Genomic DNA, 21,031 nt, shown 5'->3' on the forward strand with positions numbered 1-21,031 from the left:
CTATTCTATATAGATGGAATTTTGGGGTCCTGAGTCATGCAGCCAACTTTGCCTTTACCAAAGAGAGGCACACTTTCTTGCCTTTTTGGTTTTAACAGAAACCTGGAGAAATGAGGCATGGCCTGCCTGCAGGAGAAGCCCTTCTGGAAATTTTCAGAGGGCCTCGGAGCATCCAGGAAGGTTTGACCAGTTCACTAATGATGCTTTCTTTAAGTAAAGCTGAGTAGCAAGTGCATCTTTGGTTGGTTTCTTCTCGTTTCTTGGATGACTTAACGGTTGTTAAAGGTGATCGCTAGAGGATCGCTTAATGCCAAAGTCCTTTGACTGTTACTTGTAGTTAAAAATACCTGTTACATTATGATTCAGTAATCATATTTATGTGTGTCTTTAGATGTATTACAGACGCATAGAAAACTGAAGCAAAACTTTCACAAAATAATACTTTGCTAGGGGCTATGCACTCTGTTTTCTATCCTGTTCTGTCTTTTGAAATATGCTAGTTGAGACCCAGTTGAGTGATTTAGGAGTCACGAATAGCTCATCACATAGAGTCTGGACGGTGCTGTGTGCCCACTTCGAGAATACTGGCAGGTAAATGAGCTGCACCTGGTGTGGTTCCATTCATTATTTTTATGTCCAGCTGTATCTTTCTGTTTTTAAAATCTCACAAAGCTCTTCCATTAAGTTTTTGGAATTTTTTTAAGTAAACATTTTGTGTATTTCCTTCTAATCTTATGTGCATTTTTCTAAAGGCTAAGATTCTACTATATTCTGTTTTATTTTAGTATTTTAGCATAATATGAAACTCAACATTAACATCCTTTTTAATAAATTTGTATGATAATGTATTTACCAAGTTTTTGACATTTAGGTTTCTCATAATTCTTCACTTTTAGGAGCTTCTTTGCGCATGAAATCCCATACTCCCCTCCCCTTATATTTTGAATTATTTATTTCCTTAGGAAAAATTTCAGATGTGGAATTACTGGGTTAAGAGTTTGAACATTTTAAGGTTTGTAATCGGTCGTGTGCTGGTAAATGTTTGACAGCGGGCTCTTGGCGATGGGGGTACCCTGATTTTGTAGTGTCTGCTTACTTCCGTGACCTCACCTCTCCCACTGTGGCCCATTTCGGGCTCCCAGTGTGAAGTCACAGGCTGCGGAGTTGGGGAGAGATTGGACCAGTCGGCTCTCCCAAGCCTTGGGGCTCCTCCAGCACGACTGCTTGCAGTAACTGTGGCCACAAGCTGCCGACTTTTTCTCCTGCTGCATTGCACGTTCTGTACATTGCCACACATTCGATTGGCTGAAAATGGGCCTTGTTTAAGCTCTGCTTTCCCTCAAAGAAATGACTCCACTATGAGTCACGGGGCCACCGCACTGTTGCAGCAGTTCTGGTGGTTACGCTGAAACAGCCCCTGTCACTATCCCATTGCCAATCCTCAAGGAAAGCTTGCTTGATTGAGTTTTACTTCTTTCTTCAGAGCAATTATTATTATTATTTTTTTTAAAGCAGACGTTGGGGGTAGGAGTTTATTAATTAATTAATTTATTTTTGCTGTGTTGGGTCTTCGTTTCTGTGCGAGGGGTTTCTCTAGTTGCGGCGAGCGGGGGCCACTCTTCATCACGGTGCACAGGCCTCTCACTATCGCGGCCTCTCTTGTTGCGGAGCACAGGCTCCAGATGTGCGGGCTCAGTAGTTGTGGCTCACAGGCCTAGTTGCTCCGCGGCATGTGGGATCCTCCCAGACCAGGGCTTGAACCCGTGTCCCCTGCATTAGCAGGCAGATTCTCAACCACTGCACCACCAGGGAAGCCCCGGAGCAATTATTGAAGATTAAATGTTTGGGAAATGTTTTGTAATTTTGACAACATTAGCCTTTCATTCTAGGGCTGTAAAATCTTTGGACAAGAGCAATAAATAACAAAGGAGCAATAACTGGTCTGCTGTTAGCGGGGCTCTTTCTTCTCTTAGTGATCTCGGCATCATGGCAGCCATCTGTGACATCGCCGTGCATTAGATATCTGAACTTTTCCCCTATGCTTTTAAGACACATAATCTCCCTTGTGCATTTCCCATTATATTGAGTGTTTGGGTAGTAGACAGCCATTTGTCAGATAAGCATGTTTTTTTGCATCAATGTGGAAATTTCTCCACACACTCAAGTTGACAATTTTGCCCTCTTTTCTTTCTCATTTTGTACTTTTTCAGCAAATCGCTGGGTGGATTGCAGCCAGATCATTACTGAACAACTTCAATGAATTGTATGCCCTCAGCCAAGGAGAAAAGAGTGTTTATTTCATAAACCTTCTAAACAAAGCTTTTTTTGCAATGACATTTTGTTTCTTTCTGCTGATGTATTGTAAAAGGAAGAGATTTGCCCAAGTTCACACAATGAATTTGTGGCAAAGCCAGTTCTAGAATCCAGATCTCCTAGCCAATGGTTATTTCTGACTGCCATTTAAAAAATCTGTTTACCCATATAGTTAAACTGGCTTACCCAGCCTTGTGTGGACTAATTCCTACAATGATTGAGGTTCCGGATTTGGTTCCTAAAGCACTTGAAGATTTTGGAGTCACTTTTGAATCATCAAAGGAAAATTAAATGGTATTCAGCCTAGTGTCAAATGGATTCTTTCATTTTCCAGTCCGGATGCATACTCATGCATGCCTCATGTGGGTAGGAGAGTTACTTTAAGGCATTTTCAAGCTGACCTCCCTTTACCAGTAAGTGATAAATTTCTCTTCAGTGGTTCATTCCTTCTCTGTAGCTCATTTTAGGTCAGGTTGCTCTAAGAAATTTATTCCTGGTCTTCTCGAAAAAGATTTCTTTTTCTTATTACCTTCCTGCCTCATTGCCTTCGTATTTAGTGTCAGAAATATGCTCATTCTTTGAAATTAGGCATCCACTTGTATCTAAGGTAACATTCTAATTTATATAATTTAAACATCACTTTGTCCCAACTCTACAATTGCAGATGGTAAAACCTAGAGCCAGAGAATATTTGATAAACTAGAACTTAGCCTCCTTTTTCTCTGCTGGTTAAGAAAAGATAGCCCTGAAACTGAAGGTAGGTAACTGTGTAAGGGTGATAGACTGAACTGAACAAAGACGTGAGTGAATCTACCACAATAGAGTTTATTTATATTGTTGTTACAGTTACCATTTGTTGAGCGCTTATCTTGCTCCCAGTCTCTGTGCTAAGTGCAGGTGAGAGTTACCCTCTAGATGAGAAAATTAAGGCATAGAGAGGTGAAGTAAATTGCTGAAGGTCAAATTCGAGTAAGTGGCAGGACATTTGATAAGAGCCTCGGTTTATGGAGTCATACTTGAAAACTGAAACTCAGTGTCTCTATATGAATGGCATTTCCTGGATTCATACTATCTGGGTTCTTCCCAAATAAAACTTGAAGAGCCTTTAGACACCTGGTAAGATTGAGCCTTAATAGAGACTGTGTTGTTTTGTAAGCTATACAGGATTTTTTTTCTCTTTAATGGTCTATAAAGCTCTATAATTCTGGAGCTAGAAGGAATCCTTTGGGATAAAATTATTTTACTGCTTCACTTTACAGGTGAGGGAAGACCTTCCCCAAGGTCTTAAAATCAGTTAGCTGCAGGATTAGAACGCATGCCCGCTGGTGCTCCAGCCAGTGCTTTTTTCACTGCATCAGGCCATTCTCTTCTCTTCTCTTCTCTGCTGGATAACAGAGAGGTAAATGCCTTCGGTGAATTTTTTTAAATGTGAAGTTGAAGTAGTGATTACCTAATCATGTAGTATGCCTGGCAGATGCCCTCTGTCACAGTCGATAGAGGGGAACAAAATAAAAAGGTGCCCCACGTGGTGGCGGTGGCCAGCTGGACCAGAAGACATCCAGGGAGACAGCATTTTCATTCAGAGGGAGCGCTAGGCTAGAGGCCTCATTCTCAGAGCTCTCTTGCTTCTCATAGGAACATGTCTCTTAGACCATGCTCTCACCTTCTCACCCAGGAGAATCCCAGATGCATTCTCTTGTCATGTCTCCTTCATCAGCTCTGGTCTGCAGCAGTTCCTCAGATTTTGTTGTTTTTAGTGACCTTGACCTTGACAGTTTTGAAGAGTACTGGTTCAGTTATTTTGGTCTAATGCCTCTTAATTTGGGTTCGTGTGATGTTTACTTATGATTAGATGGGTTATATTAGATGGGGTTATTTTTGGAAAGAATACCACTAAGGTGAAGTGCCCTTGTCATCATTATATCCAAGCTACCTGATACTCACATGGCATCCCTGATGGTGTTAAACTTGATCACTTGTTTAAGGTAGAATTTGCCAGCTTTCTCCACTGCAAAACTACTATTTTTTTCCTTTGGGAGTGAGTCACTAAGTCGAGCCCACACTCAAGGAGGAGAACGATTCACCTCTACTCCTGGAGGGGGAGGTATCTACATATGTTGTTTGGAAATCTTCTGTAAGGAGGATTTGTCCCTTCGCCTTCGTATTTATTTATCTCACCATTTATATCAGTATGGACTCATCATTTATATCAGTTATAATCCAATACCACGTTATTTATTTTGTTGATCAGATTGTCCCAGCCTTGGCCATTGAGAGCTCTTCAGGTGTCTCGGGTGCCCACTTGACATGCCCCCGTCCTTCTGCTTATTGAGCACTTCCTTACTTTCTGCTGTGGAAGGTGCTTCAGGCTCATCTTGTATTTTCCTTGCTGCAGTCCCTAGAATTAGCCACGTAGCCATGGAGCCCTGATTCCTTTTGCGGGAGAATGGTATTTAGAAATCAAGATCTCATTGTCTTTTGAGAGGAAGGAGACAGAAAAAGTGAAAGATGTTATGTATAACGTACAGAGGGCTATGGAAGCAGAGAGGACGGGTGACAACCTCCACCAGGGGCAGTCTTCACTGAAGACATGGTGTTTGAAGTTCAGTTGAGTTTTCCAGTTGGAAATCAGGGTTGGGGGAGCTGGAGGAGGGAGGAATGAGAGGAAATAATATGTTAGCAATGTCAAAGGCATCCATCCGGCTTTTTAATTTGGTCTCACTATGGATTTACAATGGTAGTGACCCTTCTTTGATTTTCTCATTACATGAAAATCAGGAGTTTTCGCAGATGATGTCTCTTCTCATTACATGAAAATCAGCAGTTTTCGCAGATGATGTCTCTTTGTGCGAGGATTTTCTCCGTGTGAGCCCTGACAATTGACTGCCCTTCCTCCCTCCCTGACAATTGACTGCCCTTCCTCCCTCCTGGTTCTCCTTTCAGTCTTTCTTCCTTCCTTCCTTTCTTCCTTCCTTTCTAGTTCCTTCTAGGAACTAGAATGTATCTAGTTCCTACTCTCTTCCAGGCCCAATGTGAGGCATAGGGGGTGCAGAGAAGAATTTGACAGCCCCTGCCATCAAGAAGTTCTCTTGTCTGGTTTGAGGTCCTTTGGCCTTCTTCTCTTCCCTCTAACCCTTCACCAAGTGTCTAATTGTTGATGCTTTTGCAAAAGAGCATAAATAGGGAAGAGGAGGGATTAGCAGTATTTGTGTTGTGAATCTGACATGATACTTACCTCACTCACAAAGTCTTTTCTGTTCACAGATAACTGTTGGTGTATATGATCCCTGTAACTTAGCCCAGTACCCTGGATGGCCTTTGAGGAATTTTTTGGTCCTAGCAGCCCACAGATGGTATTTACGTGTGTGTGTGTGTGTGTGTGTGTGTGTGTGTGTGTTTGTGTGTGTGTGTCTGTCTGTCTGTCTGTGTCTATATGTTTTTGACATTCTGCCTAACTATATCTATATTTCTGTTTTCCCAAATGGATTTTTTTCACTGCTGGCATAGAAACCAGATAATAAATCAATAAGCCAGTCATGATCCAGTTTCTATCAGTGGTGAGCCTCTAAGCAGGTCTGTTATGGAGCTTCAGACTCCGACCATACAGCCCTAAAGATATTTTAGAGTAGGGCAGGGCCAACAGCTGGAGGTCCCCATCCTGAAATTCTCTAGCCCTCCCTTCAGCTATCTGAGTCACCTTCAGCTAGGATTTTCCTGTTGCTACCATCTGCCCTTTTTCCCAACCTTAGACTAAATAAAACAGAGGGTAATATACATTTGAAAAGATGCTCAACATCATTAATCATCAAGGAAATAAAGTATAACTAGATACTACTCATTAATAAAGATAATAAGATACCATTATGAACTACTACTGCATACTCACCAGATAATGAGATACTCACCAGAATGAGTTTAAAAAGATGAGAATACCAAGTCAAAGATGTGGATGAATTGGAACCCTCAAACACTGCTGGAAAACTGTTTGTCAGTATCCACCAAAGTTAAAAATCTCTATAGCTCAGCAGTTTCCCTCTCGGGTATATAAAGCACAGAAATGCATACTCAGATGCAAGCACAACATATACAGGAACGTTTATGGCAGCATTATTCTTAATGCCCAAACACTGGGAATAACGCAGATGTCCTCGAACAATGAAATGGACGATAAATAGGATATTCACTGCAATGGAATGCGATGCTGTAGTGAATCTGAATGAACTGCTGATACACATATCAACATGGATGAATTTAAAAAACATAATGTTGAGTGAAAGAGGCTGGACCTGAGACAATACGTGCTCCCTGGTTCCATGTATGTAAAGGTCAAAACAGGCAAAACCCATGTCTGGACTTCGAAGTTGGAGCAGGAGTTACTTTTGAAGGGGCTGGTTATTGACTGGGAGGAGGCATGAGACAAGCTCCGTTATATTTAGGATTTGGATATTTACCTCTGTGTCTGCTTTACTTAAATAACAGTGTTCACTAAAGATAGCTAGATTACAGATCATCCGCAGAGGGAGAGTGTTATACTTGCTTGTCCTGGTGGTGAGTCTGTAGAGCTGTGGGCTTCCTCACCACTGCCCGAGCTGCCGTCTCGTAGACTGTACGTTCAGGTGGGAGAAGGGGGACCAGAGGAGCCCATGCTTGTCTTGGAGTTTCTTTTTAATATCTTGTGAGCTTTTTAATTTTTTTCTGCATTTAAGATTCATTTGTCAGAAGTATTTATGTGCAATGTGAAATTGTTATATAAAACTCACCTAAAAAGAAATCATAGTCAGTTCAGCGCTCAGCCTCTAAACACTTGGACAAAGGAAGCCTGCGTGGATATGTTCAGTATCTCTCAGAGGTTAAGGTCACCCCCCAAGGGTGTCAGGGAGGCATAATTACAATGAATTGAATCATCTCCACCTGGGTTTGCCGAAGCTCTTACGTGAGCTCTTTCTTTTCCTTCCTTAAAAAAAATAAAAAATAAAAAAATCTGGGCCCGACATCAGGAGTAGCAGTTTCCAGTCTGTTGAAGTCCTCTGCTTCCGGGACCGCACTCTGCAGGGGATGAGAGACGTCACCCACAGCATCATCTTCGAAGTGAAGCTTCCAGAAATGGCATTTAGCCCAGGTAACTTGCCGGTCTTTGAGAATGCATATACTTAGCATTTACCAGAAACCAAATTAGGTTTAACTTTTCTTTCATCCCTTCACAATGGCAATGGAGGTAGAAAAAAGTACAGCTCCTACCTCTTTGCCCCTAGGAACTCTTCCCTGGAACAGAGGGCATGCTCTGCTATTCAGACAGGAACAAAGGCAGAGATTGTCCTCAGGATATTTCCTCCAGGCAGTTTTTTCAGTCCTGAGAATTCTTTTTCCCTCTATTTTTTGTTTTTGCTTAACATAAAGTCTTTATTCCTTACCCTTCTTACAGGAAGAATGAAGTATTAATGCACCTACATATTTATTTGTTACAAAAAGTTGTGTGTGATCTTATTCTCCGTATAGTAAGCCAGTCAGCAAAAGTGCCATTTCTCCTTCCACGTTTAATATTCCTCATCTGATCCTGTGTGGTAGGCGTCAGCTATTCTCCCTGTTCCATAAGGTAGGAAACTTGGGCTCACAGATAATGTTATATATATAGATGTGTGTGTGTGTGTGTGTGTGTGTGTGTGTGTGTGTGTGTGTGTGTAGATATACATACATGCATTTATTTATATATTTATATTTATGTACACATCACAAAGACAGAATAACATACCCAAATTGGAGTAAAATAAAGGTAATAATACCCACCTCATGGAGTACCCCTATGAGGAATCTGACTCCTGTGTAAAAGACAGACACAATGGTGGCATATTATAGTTGCTTAATAAGTGATAATTTATGGTAATTTCCTATCTTACCCAAAGCCGAGAACTCTTTCCAAGATGATCCCTCAAATTTCTATGTCTTACGTGCTGTCCAGAGTACTTGTGCATACCTACATGGTTTAATTTGCTCCATACAGCACCTGCATTGTTCCAAGGAACACTGCTTTCTTTAATCATGTGGATCATGTGCCTTAATGTGAGTGTGTGTTTTGGGGGTGAGGGGTGTTAAAATCTCTGCTTCATCAGGCAAAAGAGGAAGCTGTTTACTTGTTAGTTTAGAGCCTTAAAATATCTATCGCCTCTCTGCCGTCTTTAGATATTCAATACATTTGATTTAGCACCCTCTTCTGGCACATTCTAAAATAGCTTCCATGTGATGTTTCATTAAGCCGCCACTGGAAGGTAGCTCCAGGGGAACGAGGTGAGTATGAACTAACCAGTAATGCGGCCTGGTCTCCACCTGGCAGGCCACCAGCTATTTCCACACGTCACTCACTTAACCCTGTCAACCACCTTATGGGGGAGGCACTTTTCTTTCCATGTTTTAAGATAAAGTCACTGAATTACTCTTACTCCCTGCTCCCAGTGATATATTACTGATGCTTGGTGAAGCTGGCAAACCCAGGAAACACCGTGCAATTCTATTCGAAAAAGAGGTTTTCTGTAGCGCTGTAGTGCTGTCAAGTCTTAACACTTGATATTGAGTGTAGATTATTTAGTTTAAGAAAGGCAGATGTTCCTCTTTTTTCACGTAAATTAATGTTTTCCCTCTTAGCTGTAAATAAAACCTTTTAATAACTAGAACTTTGTAAAGTTATTCTGTATCATAATGTGAACTGAACGTATTCGTATGGTAGTGTCTTTTAATATTTCTAAGACATCCCATAGTTGCAATGACAGTGTTATAAGAAATGCAGTTTTGAATATCCTGTGTCTTCTGCTCTTGGTGGTGCAGGCAAGCTCACTCTGCTTTGCTGATACAGAGTGTTCGAGCAGCCGGCTGAGGGAAGCCGCAGACACTGCTGAGGGTGGGAGAGACCTCCTTTCACTTCCTGTCCTTGCTGTGCTCCTCCTCTTTGTCCAGCTAGGGGAAGACAGGGCCTAACTTTCCCCTAAAAAATACTTTCTCATTAATTTGGGGTATGTCTAATATGGAAGCAGATATGATAGACTAAATATTATGGTCACCTATAGTATTTTTTTAAATTATCAGTAAGTTTAAAGTACATCTAATTTTCTTAAAATGTCTGTAACATCTTGAGTACAGAGATGTTTTAATTTGCAATGACATTTTGTGTTTGTCTTATAATTTCTTATCTGTAACAGGAGAAAGCTGAGGCTGGAGTTATTAATTATAGTACTAGACTGTGTTTCTGAATTTCTTGTCAAATTTCTGTGCATGTGTTAGAGAAGGCTTTTTAAATTTAACATGAGAATAGTAAGAAAATCAAACAAAATATGAGTTAGTAACTGGTTTGAACTCTTTTTTTCCCCCAGAAAAATGATTTTGGAGTTCTTATCCTCTTTAAGAACTCAAATCTATTATTTCAGTTTTAATTTTTTGTGACGTAAAAAAGGACCGCACCAGAGCACCTGAGTTAAAACAGGAAGGGTCATTTGTTTTTCGGCTCCTTGCTGGGAAAGATACCCTCAGCCAAGTAGCTTTTGAAGATAACTGACCCCCTTGTTTCCCATTGGTCGTCCTGTCCCAGAAATAAAAAATTGTGTAAAGCAAATCAACACCTCTAGGTCCCATAATTATATTGGGCAGTATTATGTTAAGAAACAAAGGTTGAAAGCTAAAAAGTTCCCAAGGAAAGGAAAATAGAGGTGTTGATAGAAATATAAAAGTAGGAGAATGTCCAAAGAAAACCAGTGTACAATTAGAGACAAATGTAAAATTCCTGCCATAGTCCTGTATCTCTTAACCTTAAGTCAAGGAGCTTCTGTTCCTTCAGAGACTGTTACTTCAAGCGGATATTGGAGGTGATGCTGGAAGGGTAGGTGGCTGAGTGAATTCCCTGCTAAGGAGTTGAGGCTTTATTGTGAATTTTGGGAATTCAGTGAGGAAGGGAGAGCAACTGAGGTCCCAAGGTGTGGGGAGTGTAAGACTGGGTGGCCCCCATTAGCAGGATTTACAAGGCCAGGTTTCCACCAAGGAAGCCAGGTTTCCACCAAGGAAGCCGGGTTTCCACCAAGGAAGCCGGGTTTCCACCAAGGAAGACAGGTTTCCATTAAGGTGAGGAGGTAGCAGAAGTATTCTGCAAAGCAGTTGAGATTTTTAAGAGGATTTTGCAACAGTGGAATAGAGCAGCATTACCCTGAATGTGTCCTGTGAGATTTTAATTGGTGTTACTGGTTGAGGGAGATAATGGAGAGCCAGGTAAGATTGGGAAGCTCAAAGCCAAATCAGACAAAGTGGCTCCTTTACTGCAGGTTTCTCGGAGCTTTATCTCCCTCATGTGCGATGTGACGCTCCAGGTTTGGGTGGTGGTGGGGCAGAGGGAGAACACAGGTAGGTGTACAGAAGCATTTCCCAAGCCCGTCAGCCATGGAGTCTTTATCCTCTCAGAGCTTTGCGTGGAGCAAATTTTGAGAACAGCTGGAATTGGAGTTACAGAGGCACCCAATGCAGAGGTTAAAAGAGGTCAGCGGGAAAGGGAAAAGTCAGAGGAGAGGAAAATCTGAATGGTTAAGGATGTGCTTAAAGGAGAGGGCAGCTTAACAGAAGAGCAGTCCCTTGGACTGAGGTCTGGAGACAGGTAGGCGCAGTGATGGAACTGAGAGGCTGGGTGGAAGGGTAACATAAGGATGAAGAGTGGAAGGGGTGCGCTCAACGGAGAGGTCCAGGTCCAGGTGGGAACTCAGCAGAAGGTGTGCTGCAGTCACACTGGCTTGTCTTCCTAAGGTAGAAAGCCCTTCACAGGGTTAGACCAGCTCCAGATATATTCTTTTTTTGGAGCAACTTCCAGTAACTACAAAAGTTAAGGCAACTCGGGCCAGAGACCAGGGCTGTTTCTGAAGCCCTTCTGTGGGAAGGCAGTGCTTGGATCTGAGGGTCTCTAAACAAGATTCCTAGTGGCTCAGGAAAATGAGGCAACTGAGGCAAGTAGATGCAAATCTGGCCTGCAAACCTCCTTGAAAAAGAAGTGAACTGAAAGCTTATGGATGCGTGAGCCATCTTGCTGCTTTGACTTACTTTTTATTTTTCCCTCCTTCCCTAAACTTACTGTTTTATTTGCCTTAAGATTGTCCCAAGGCGGTTGGATGGGAAAAGAACCAGAAAGGAGGCATGGGACCAAGGATGGTGAACCTCAGCGAATGTATGGACCCTAAAAGGTATACTTTGGAAGCTGTTTTCTTCAGGGTGCACACCAGGTTCTGTCAGGCCAAGAGCATTGCCCAGTTCAGTCAGGGGGTGCCTTCACACTGACGACGAGTGTTAATCCACTCTTGGCTGCCTCTTGATTTAAGTTTGGTTGTGAGAATTAATATTAATGACGGATATCCTGAAGGACACACAATTCACGTTTCTCTAGACATTCTACATTTTGTTCTTGCTTCAAGCTCAGACTCTCAGACCTCTGTACCTACACCACCTTTTAGTTCTTTATTCATTATTGCCCTTTGATTTTGTCCATTAGCCTATACTGAAGGACATTATAAGAAATATTTCACAGAAACCAGTATTGTATTGAAGGTATGATGTAAGTACCCCCTTTATTGAGGAGACAGAAATTTCTCCGTTTTCAGTATTAGGAAAATCTTTCCTCATAAGCGGCTGGTGTGTTTTTATTCCTGGACACAGTAACTCCTACACCTGGTCATGCTTCCCATTTCACCTTGGCTGCTGGGAGCTCAGGATCAGATTGGTGGCCCATCACTGTGCAGTTGCAGAGGATAATGGTGGCATGTGTTCTGTGTGGTCACCTTTCTCCTCCTCGCTCACCCTCAAGCTTTGTTTTACTTTTCCTTTGATATTAATTTCCATAGTATTTGTTTCTTATTTTCTCATACAGCTACTTTCTATCTAAAAAGGACAAGATTGGGGCATAAATGAGTGACTGACTAAATAAATAAATAATTCTGTCATTTTCTAGGTTAGCTGAGTCATCAGTGGATCTAAATCTCAAATTGATGTGTTGGAGATTGGTCCCTACTTTGGACTTAGACAAGGTTGTGTCTGTCAAGTGTCTGCTGCTCGGAGCTGGCACCTTGGGTTGTAATGTAGCCAGGACATTGATGGTAAGTTTGTGGGGGTCAGATGTTACCTCTAAAGCTGTGGCTTCTCTTCTTATTTCGCTATACAGTCCACCTTCCATACCTGTGGGTTTCGCATCTGAAGATACGGAGGGCCTTGTATTTTATGTAAGGGACTTGAGTATCTGTGGATTTTGGTATCCCCAGGGGCTCCTGGAACCAGTCCCCCACAGATACCAAGCAACAACTACGCCTGAGTGCCTTCTCTCTCCCAGACTCCCCCTATTCTCTCTCCCTCCCTCCCTTCTCTTTTTCCTCCCTGTCTCCCTCCCTTTTTTCTTTTCTCAGTATCTCTTTAAGTATAAAAGGAATACATGCTTTTATTATAAGGTAGAAACAGGAACTCTCCCTCCACTCCCATCCCAAGTCACTTACCAGAATTAAGCAGACTTCACAGATTATTACACAGCATCTTTCCCTGAAGTTTTCGTAGGCATGTGCAAATGCAGAGAGAGACATTTGTCATCTTTGCTCTTACTTATTTATTTATTTATATTTACAAAAATTGGATCATAGCATACTGTCTGTAGCACGTTTTTATTTTTAACTTAATATAACAATAATTGTGGTTCTCTTTCTATGTATTCCATATTATGTATATGTAGGATTTTATTATATGTCTTGTCCTCAATTTATTTAATCAATTTCAGCATATTTTTCTTTTAGAGATGCTGTTGAAGTGAACATGCTTATATCTTTACATGTCTGTGGAATTATTTCTTTAGGAAAAAAGCCCTAGAAGTAGAATTACTGTGTTAGAATGTAAAACAGAGCTTTTAACTTTGCATTTCTTTAATTAGTGAGGGTTAGTATTTGATTTTATTTCTTTTGTGAATTTTATTTCTTCTATTTATGTCCTTTGGGCTGTGTTTCTTATATATTGACTAGGAGTTCTTTTTTTAATGGATATTAACCTTTTTTCTGTAATATAATGCAAATATTTTTCTCAATTTAAGTTATCTTTAGCCACATACAGGTTTTTAAAAATTTGATGTTATTAAATATGTCAATCTTTTTCTTTACGGTTTACAGAACTCTTGTTTTTATGTTTAGATCTTTATCAATGTGGAATTTATTTTTGTTTTATGATGAGAGTTAAATATCTAACTTTTTTTCCACAAAGTGAATAGTCATTTGATTGAATGGCATTCGTTCAATAATACAAATCATCATTTTCCCACCTTAATCAAATACTAAATCTCCTTATGTACCTGAGTCTCTTTTTGGATTCTATCTTGTTCCATCATTCCATTTGTTTGTTCCTGCATTATTACTCACAGCTTTAACTCAAATTACAATGAATTTATAGATAAATTGGCAAGGATTGACATCTTTATAATATTGATCCTTAGTTCCAGAAGCACTGTATATCTCTTAAATTATTTAGATCATCTTTGTAGCATTTTCTTTATTTAGGTCTCACACATGCCTCATTTAGTTTATTTTCACATGTTTGTTTTTTTTTCTTTTAAAGATATGTTCTTCCCACTAAATTTTCCAGTCGACTATTACTGGGATATATAAGAAAGATATTCTATCTGGCCATCTTTCTAAACTTTCTTAGTTATATTAGTTTTTTGTTTGATTCTTTAGAATTTTCTAGGTTGATAAGTATTCCTCACCAACATTTATACCTATTTCTAGGATTGGCTAGGACTCCATGGTTTTGCTGAGGAATAGTGGTGAGAGTTGGCATCCTCATTTTGTTACTGATTTTTAATGAGAAACTTCTTTTTTTTTCCTTTAATTTTGATATGTGATATTGGTTTCTGCTAATGCTCTTTTATAAATTAAGGAGGCAGATTTTTATTTCTAGTTTACTATGAGTTTACATCAGAAATGATTGTTAAGCTTTATCAAATATATCTATCAAGATAATCATATTCTAATGTTGAGCATTCCTGGAAAAAACCCTATTTGTTCATGGTATGTTATTCTTCTAATACACTATGGGATTCAGCTGGTAATGTTTTATTGCTACGTTTTACATACGCATTCATAAGTCAAGTTGGTTTATAGTAATGTTTTTTCCTTTTCTTTGTGGTGTCGTATATCTTATAGCTGAGTTATACTACTTTTATAAAATAAAACTTTCTGCCTTTTTCTATGCTCCAGGACAGTTTAAGTGTATGACTTATCAGTTCCTTGATGGTTTGGCAAAATTCAGTTATAAATCCATCTGGGCCTGATGCCTTTTGGAATTCTCTTGGCAGTGAGGGCAGGGAATCTCTGGGAACTTTTACAAATGTTTCTATAGTCATTGACCTTTTTAGATTTTATACCTCTTTTGAGTCAGTTTAGTCATGTTGTTTTCCTAGAAAATCATCCATTTCATCTAAATTTGAAAATTAATTGATATAAAATACATGTGGTATTCTCTTACCATCTTTTATTTTATTTCATTTTTTTTAAATGCACTTCTTTATTTCTCTATTTCTTTTTTGGCTGTGTTGGGTCTTTGTTGCTGCGTGCAGGCTTTCTCTAGTTGCAGCGAGTGGGAGCTACTCTTTGTTGCGGTGCGCGGGCTTCTCACTGCGGTGGCTTCCCTTGTTGCGGAGAATGGGCTTTAGGCGCACGGGCTTCAGTAGTTGTGGCTCATGGGCTCTACAGTGCAGGCTCAGTAGTTGTGGCACACGGGCTTAGTTGCTCCAGGGCATGAGGGATCTTCCTGGACCAGGGCTTGAACCCAAATCCCCTGCGTTGGCAGGCAGATTCTTAATCACTGCGCCACCAGGGAAGTCCTTCTTACCAACTTTTAAATCTTCTCTTTATCCTCTCTGCCTTTTTTTTTTTTTTTTTTTTTTTTTGCGGTACGCGGGCCTCTCACTGTTGTGGCCTCTCCCGTTGCGGAGCACAGGCTCCGGACGCGCAGGCTCAGCGGCCATGCCTCACGGGCCCAGCCGCTCTGCGGCATGTGGGATCTTCCCGGACTGGGGCACGAATCCGTGTCCCCTGCATCGGCAGGCAGACTCTCAACCACTGCACCACCAGGGAAGCCTTATCCTCTCTTTTATCTCTCCTTATTCCTAATGTTGAATAATTGTGTTTTCTCTTTTTCAAACTTGCCAGAGAGGCTTGTCTATTTTATCAGTCTTTCCAGAGAACTAAATCCTTGATCTCTTTATTCCATAATTTTTGTTTTGTTTTGCTTCCAGATTCATTAATATCTACTTTTATCTTTATTCATTTCCTTCTCCATTTCTGTGGAATTTATTTCATTCTTTTCCTAACTTCCAGAATTAGGTACTTAAGTTTTCTTAGCATTTTTAAAATTATAAAGTCATTATAGTCCCATTGTAGAAAATTTGTAGAGTATAAGAGTTGTAAAGCAAGAAAAGAAGACCCATTTTTTGACTACATTTTCACTTCTTTTCAGTGTTTGTTTAATGTATATTTAAAAATCTTATTTGATATATAAAAATGCCCCTTGCTTTTACCAATTAACATTGTAAACACTTTCTCATGTCATTAAAAAGGATACCTAAAAAGCTTTCTTAATGGCTGTAGAGTATGCCTTCTTGTATGATGAAACATGATTTACTGTGACATTCCCCTAATGTTAGACATTAACATTGTTTCTAGTTTTTTACAACTCTAAATTATGTTACAGAGAACATCTTTGTGATTGCATTGTTGTCAGTATTTTAGATCATTTCCTAAAGCAGATTGCTGGAAGTAGGTCAAAGGATATGAACATTTAAAAAGTTCTAGAAACCTATTGCCAAATTGCTTTCCAGAAGAATTATACTAGTTTACATTCTCAATCGGTAAAATAGTTTTTTCATCACCCCATCCTCACCAGCACTGAGTATTGTAATTTTCTTTAATCTTTACAGATTAGCCATTTAAACTATGTAGCATTACAGGAAACTGAAAGTTAAGTGTGAGAGTCCACATGCATGTGACTAACCTGTGGCATGTTTGTAATTTATGTAGCTTTCTTCCCACCGCCAAGCATGTTCCCAGACTGCCTTCCTTGCTCTCCACTCAGCATTGCTTTAAAATGCAAAAATACTCCCGAAATAAATATCCCCAAGCCAAGCACCACTGACTTTTGGATATTACATATGTTTATTCCCCCTCCATGGTAGTTTGCTTACCTGGTGAAAGTCACTTATAAAACTGGGTGGGTAGACCAAAGTTACCAGTGGGCTTCAAAACAAGCAGCCGACTTAAACTATGCTTTCAAAAGAGTGGATTCTGGCCTATCATCCTCCACCCCGACACTGAATCTTGGGTTGTTGTTGACTGTGCCCCTGGACTCATCAGACTAATTGAATTTCAAAGTCCCTAATGGAAGGATATTGAAATAAGACAGAGATCAGACTCTTAACTCTGCAGCCAATCCTGCCAGGGCTTCTCTTGCATCACTGTGCTTGTTTATGGTTTACTGAAATACACATACCCCATCTCACCCCAGAAAGTACGCACCTTCATTTGGTCGCCACTCTGAGGATCTCATTTCCTCCCCTCCATTAACCAGATCTATGACCTAAGATAAGTCATTTATCTTTTCTGGGCTTCAGTTTCTGTATCTGTAAAATAAAGTAATTGAACTAAAGATTTTAAAGAGCCTATCTAATTTTAAAATCATGTGGTTCTATAAGACTTTATAGGAGATGGAATTGAAGTGTATGAAATCATGAAAACTATCTCTGAGCATGTAGATTTTCCCCTATATTCCAGAATATTAATAAGGGCTTTGCCTCTTGGAGAAAAAGTACAAAATCTTCTATGATGTTATACAATTGGAGATAACTTATAAGTCACTTTTACAAGGAGCCAATTCAGGCTTTAAGTGAATTTTAGGATGAGATGTTACTTATGCTTATTCATTCAGGGAAAGCAAGGACATTGGGTGGCTCTTGCTAATCCTTTTAAGACAGTAACAGAGACAGTTCTTATGGGACTCATCCCCAAAGCTTCCTCTGGTGCCACTGTCAAAAATAATGAATTATTAGTCAGACCCACAATGACATTTCTTACTCTCATTACTGTAGGAAGCCAGGCACTGTGTGTATAATTATTTTGTCTTTTAAAGGAAGTTGACACTGTCAAAAACTGAATTTGCACAATTCAGTTTCTGGAGTTCCCTGTATTTTGAGGTTCCCAAGCTGCTCCAAAATAAAACCCCTTTTAGGGATTTCAAGGGAGACACCCTGTGAAATGTTCATCAGAAACACACCATGATCTCCTGTTTCCATGCAGGGTTGGGGCGTCAGACACATCACATTTGTGGACAATGCCAAGATCTCCTATTCCAACCCTGTGAGGCAGCCTCTGTATGAATTTGAAGATTGCCTGGTGGGTGGTAAGCCCAAGGCCCTGGCTGCAGCAGACCGGCTCCAGAAAATATTCCCCGGAGTGGTATGTTGATGCTGTTTGAGAACGTCTGAGGTTTTCTCCTGGATCTTTCAGTGTTTAAGTCTTGGGGAATGAGGCCCTGTGGTATTGGTGAAAGGGAGTCAGACATCTGTCACTTACTACCAGGCCCTCATCATGTGGCCAAACCTCTGTTTCCTCATCTCAGAGATGCAGATTACAAGAACAAAACTCTCATATATTATTCTGAAAATAAAATGAAGAGTACATGAAAAGAATGTTTTATAAGTTGCAAAGCATTATCTGAGTTGAGGAATTTGGGGTACAAATATTTTTAGATACTGCCTTGTTCCAAAGGGATTTATGGTGGCTCAGATGTAGGATATTATTTTCCTCATCACCAGAATACTTGATAGTTAGTACAGGTTTATGAAATTAAATTGAATGTAAGTCTGCAGAAGAAAGATCTGGCTAATGTTTAGCTTTTTATTCCAGCTGCTTCTTATTTTTGACTTTCATCATTTATTTTAAAAACAATGAGGCAAGTCATTCAGCTCATTTGCTTCGAAATTTGTCGGTGTTTTTGAGGTCATCCAGCAAAAGACATTCTGCATCTTGCATGCTTAATCAGTTTATGTGACAGAGGTTAGATTAGGTGTCTCCGAAGTATCTGTTTGTACTTAAAGTGCCACAAGAGACTCTTGGCCCTGGCTAAAAATAAAAAACCTGCTTTCTCAAAATTTCTCTGTTTGGTCACTCAGCATTAGATTCATTCATTTTAACGGTCTTTGCTTTAAAAGCAACTTTGTTTTGCCCATTTCATCAGTGTACCGGAGGAATGGGTTTAATTCAGCAGTATTGATTGAACACCCACTGTACCCAGTGAGGTGCTGGATGCCAGAAGAGATGAGAATAAGTTACACCCCATCATTGAGGAGGCATCTTAGTTAGGTTTCTGCTGTGACAATATTGCGTATCACATACTCCCAACATCTAAATGGCTTACGATCATAAACATTATTTCATGCTCATGGGTCTGCAGGTTAGCCATAGCTTAGCTGTAGGCTAGGCTGGACTCAGGCTTCGAGTCAGGTTCCAATCTACTCTATATGTCATTATTTCAAAATCTACGCTCCAGGAGCAACAGTCAGCTGTCCTACTCTTCTTATGGTGGAAGGTAGAAGTGTAAAGGGGTTGGTGAGGCTTACCATACCTGTACATGTTAAAGTCTCAGCTCAGAAATGGCACTGTGCAGTGTCCTCCATCTCCATTGCCAGAGCTAGTCACAGGGCCAGGCCCTAAGTCAATGGGGTTGGTCAGGATACCCTGCTTTCCTAGTCGGAGGTCCTGCAAAGTTGTATGGCAAAGGGCATGGACATATAATTCTATTAGAGGGAGGCAGTGCACAGTCAGGAAGAATAATTCATTCTATCACCAGAGAGTACCGTGAACTCCCCTCTGGGCCCAGACAGACCTGGCTTTGAATCTGAGCTCTGCCTGAAAGTTTTGCTTGCCCAAATCCTAGCCATGGTCTATGACCCAATGCAATTCCCCCTATTTCTTTGTTCAGTTATTCTATGACTTACTCCTCACATATTTATTTAAGGCCTACTGTATGCTAGGGACTGGGGAACAAGGCAGACGAAGTTCCTGCTCCCTTGCATTGAACTTCAGGTCTAGCTGGGGGCACGGTCAATAAACTAATTTCCTAAACGGTTACACTGGGAACAAGTGCACGAGGCAGGAGCTCAGTTGCTGTGAGAATGTTTAACAGGTAGGCCTGACCTAAACCAGGCTTCCTTGAGGAAGCTAAGTCCTGAAGCATGGGTGGGAGTTAACTAGACCAAGGCGGGGCAGAGCTGTTTGTGCAGAGGCCTGAGGTAGGAAGCAGCACGCTGCCTTTGTGGACTGAAAGAAGACCAGGCTGGCTGAAGCGTGGAGGTCAAGAAAGACACAGCTAGGGCGTCTGTGTCAGCAAAGGCCAGGTCATGCTGGGCCTTAGAGATCAAGTTCACCTTTTCTTGAAAACATCAGCCTGCCAGGATCAAGCCTCTTCCTCAGCACCTACATCATGTTACTCCATTTTACCTATTGGATTATGCATTCCTTACCACTGGGAGCCAGGTCTCTTACACTTTTATCCTTCATGCCTTATAAGTAATAATAGATAACACAGAATGCATCTAAGTACTAGTGTAATTCATCAAATTCGTGAAAAGTACTTGTGAAACTGTTTCACTTATTGGTTAGCCAGGCTTATGTAATTTTCTTTGTGTGTTCAACTTAGTGTTCAACAATCAATATTGTTGATATTTTCATTCAACAAATATTTACTCATCACCCTCCTTACACCAGGCCATGGACAGAAGGCTAGTCCTAAGTGAAGAAGACATGAAAAGAACTGCTCAGCTGCAAATACCATGCCTAATCCTGGGGTTGAATTAATTGAATAGGAAAAAAACCTGACCTTTAATAAATCAAATAACTATTTGAGGTCACCATTTTTTTTTCTCCCAAAGGTAAAGCAATAAAATGTAGGATTGTAGAGCCACACTAGGGGTTTTAAAACCCAGCTCTGGACATCTGCTTTCAACCCTGAAGAGTAACTGATAGACTAGCTCTCCTACCATTATGCACCTAAAAGTTCTGCACCTGGGTAGATTATATAAAATGACTCTTCAGACACTGAACAATATGTAGTGAAAGACTGTGGTCTCAGAAAGAAATGTTTGTCCCAATTTATTGCATGCAGACACTTTTTAGCCCATTGGCACTCCTTTTTGACTCACAATTCATCTGCCAGGACATTGTGGAGCCAGCAGGGGACAAAAGGTAAATTACAGAGCTGTTCTAAAGCCCCCATGAGAAATCCTGAGTCCCCACACTCCAAGAGAACCCAGGTTGCTGGGCAGCTTCTGCTTTTGGACAGGAAATGAAGCTTCACTACCACCCCCCGAACAAATATGTATACACTCCTAAGCCAGTTTTCTAGTTCAAGTCAGCAAGTAGAGTTTTTTGGTTTTGAGGGTTTTGTTTGTTTTTAATGCATATACTCCTAAGAAGATTAAGGCAAGACTAGCAGCCATTCTAATCTTATAAGAATTTATTAAATTATTTTTGTTCTGACATCCCATTTGGAGGTATTCTACCGTAAGGAAGTGGAGGGGACGGCAGCTTGGGAATAAGTGGGGAGAGACAGCCTGGCTGGATGGAGGGACTTGGGCAGGCAGAGGGCATTTTGGTGAAGTTTCTTGGCCTCAGATTGTAGGAAAGAG

The 21,031-nt window shown here is 40.6% G+C and overlaps 1 protein-coding gene across 12 annotated transcripts in view; it reads left to right on the forward strand.

Moving 5' to 3' along the window:
• The window catches only part of ATG7 (autophagy related 7), a 237,188-nt gene that overhangs the window by 36,883 nt on the left and 179,274 nt on the right, over nucleotides 1-21,031 (forward strand). For 11 of the 12 annotated variants that reach the window (XM_067755465.1, XM_067755472.1, XM_067755470.1 and 8 more), the window contains 5 exons: nucleotides 5,578-5,666; nucleotides 7,311-7,432; nucleotides 11,423-11,513; nucleotides 12,275-12,419; nucleotides 17,643-17,801. In XM_067755465.1, coding sequence (XP_067611566.1) covers nucleotides 5,578-5,666; nucleotides 7,311-7,432; nucleotides 11,423-11,513; nucleotides 12,275-12,419; nucleotides 17,643-17,801 — 606 coding nt within the window. Of the gene's footprint in view, nucleotides 1-2,645; nucleotides 2,727-5,577; nucleotides 5,667-7,310; nucleotides 7,433-11,422; nucleotides 11,514-12,274; nucleotides 12,420-17,642; nucleotides 17,802-21,031 lie in introns of those variants that run through there. The other variant, XM_067755478.1, reaches the window with a different exon arrangement.

Source organism: Pseudorca crassidens, chromosome 10 (genome assembly GCF_039906515.1).
Source record: "Pseudorca crassidens isolate mPseCra1 chromosome 10, mPseCra1.hap1, whole genome shotgun sequence".
Lineage (NCBI taxonomy): Eukaryota > Metazoa > Chordata > Mammalia > Artiodactyla > Delphinidae > Pseudorca > Pseudorca crassidens.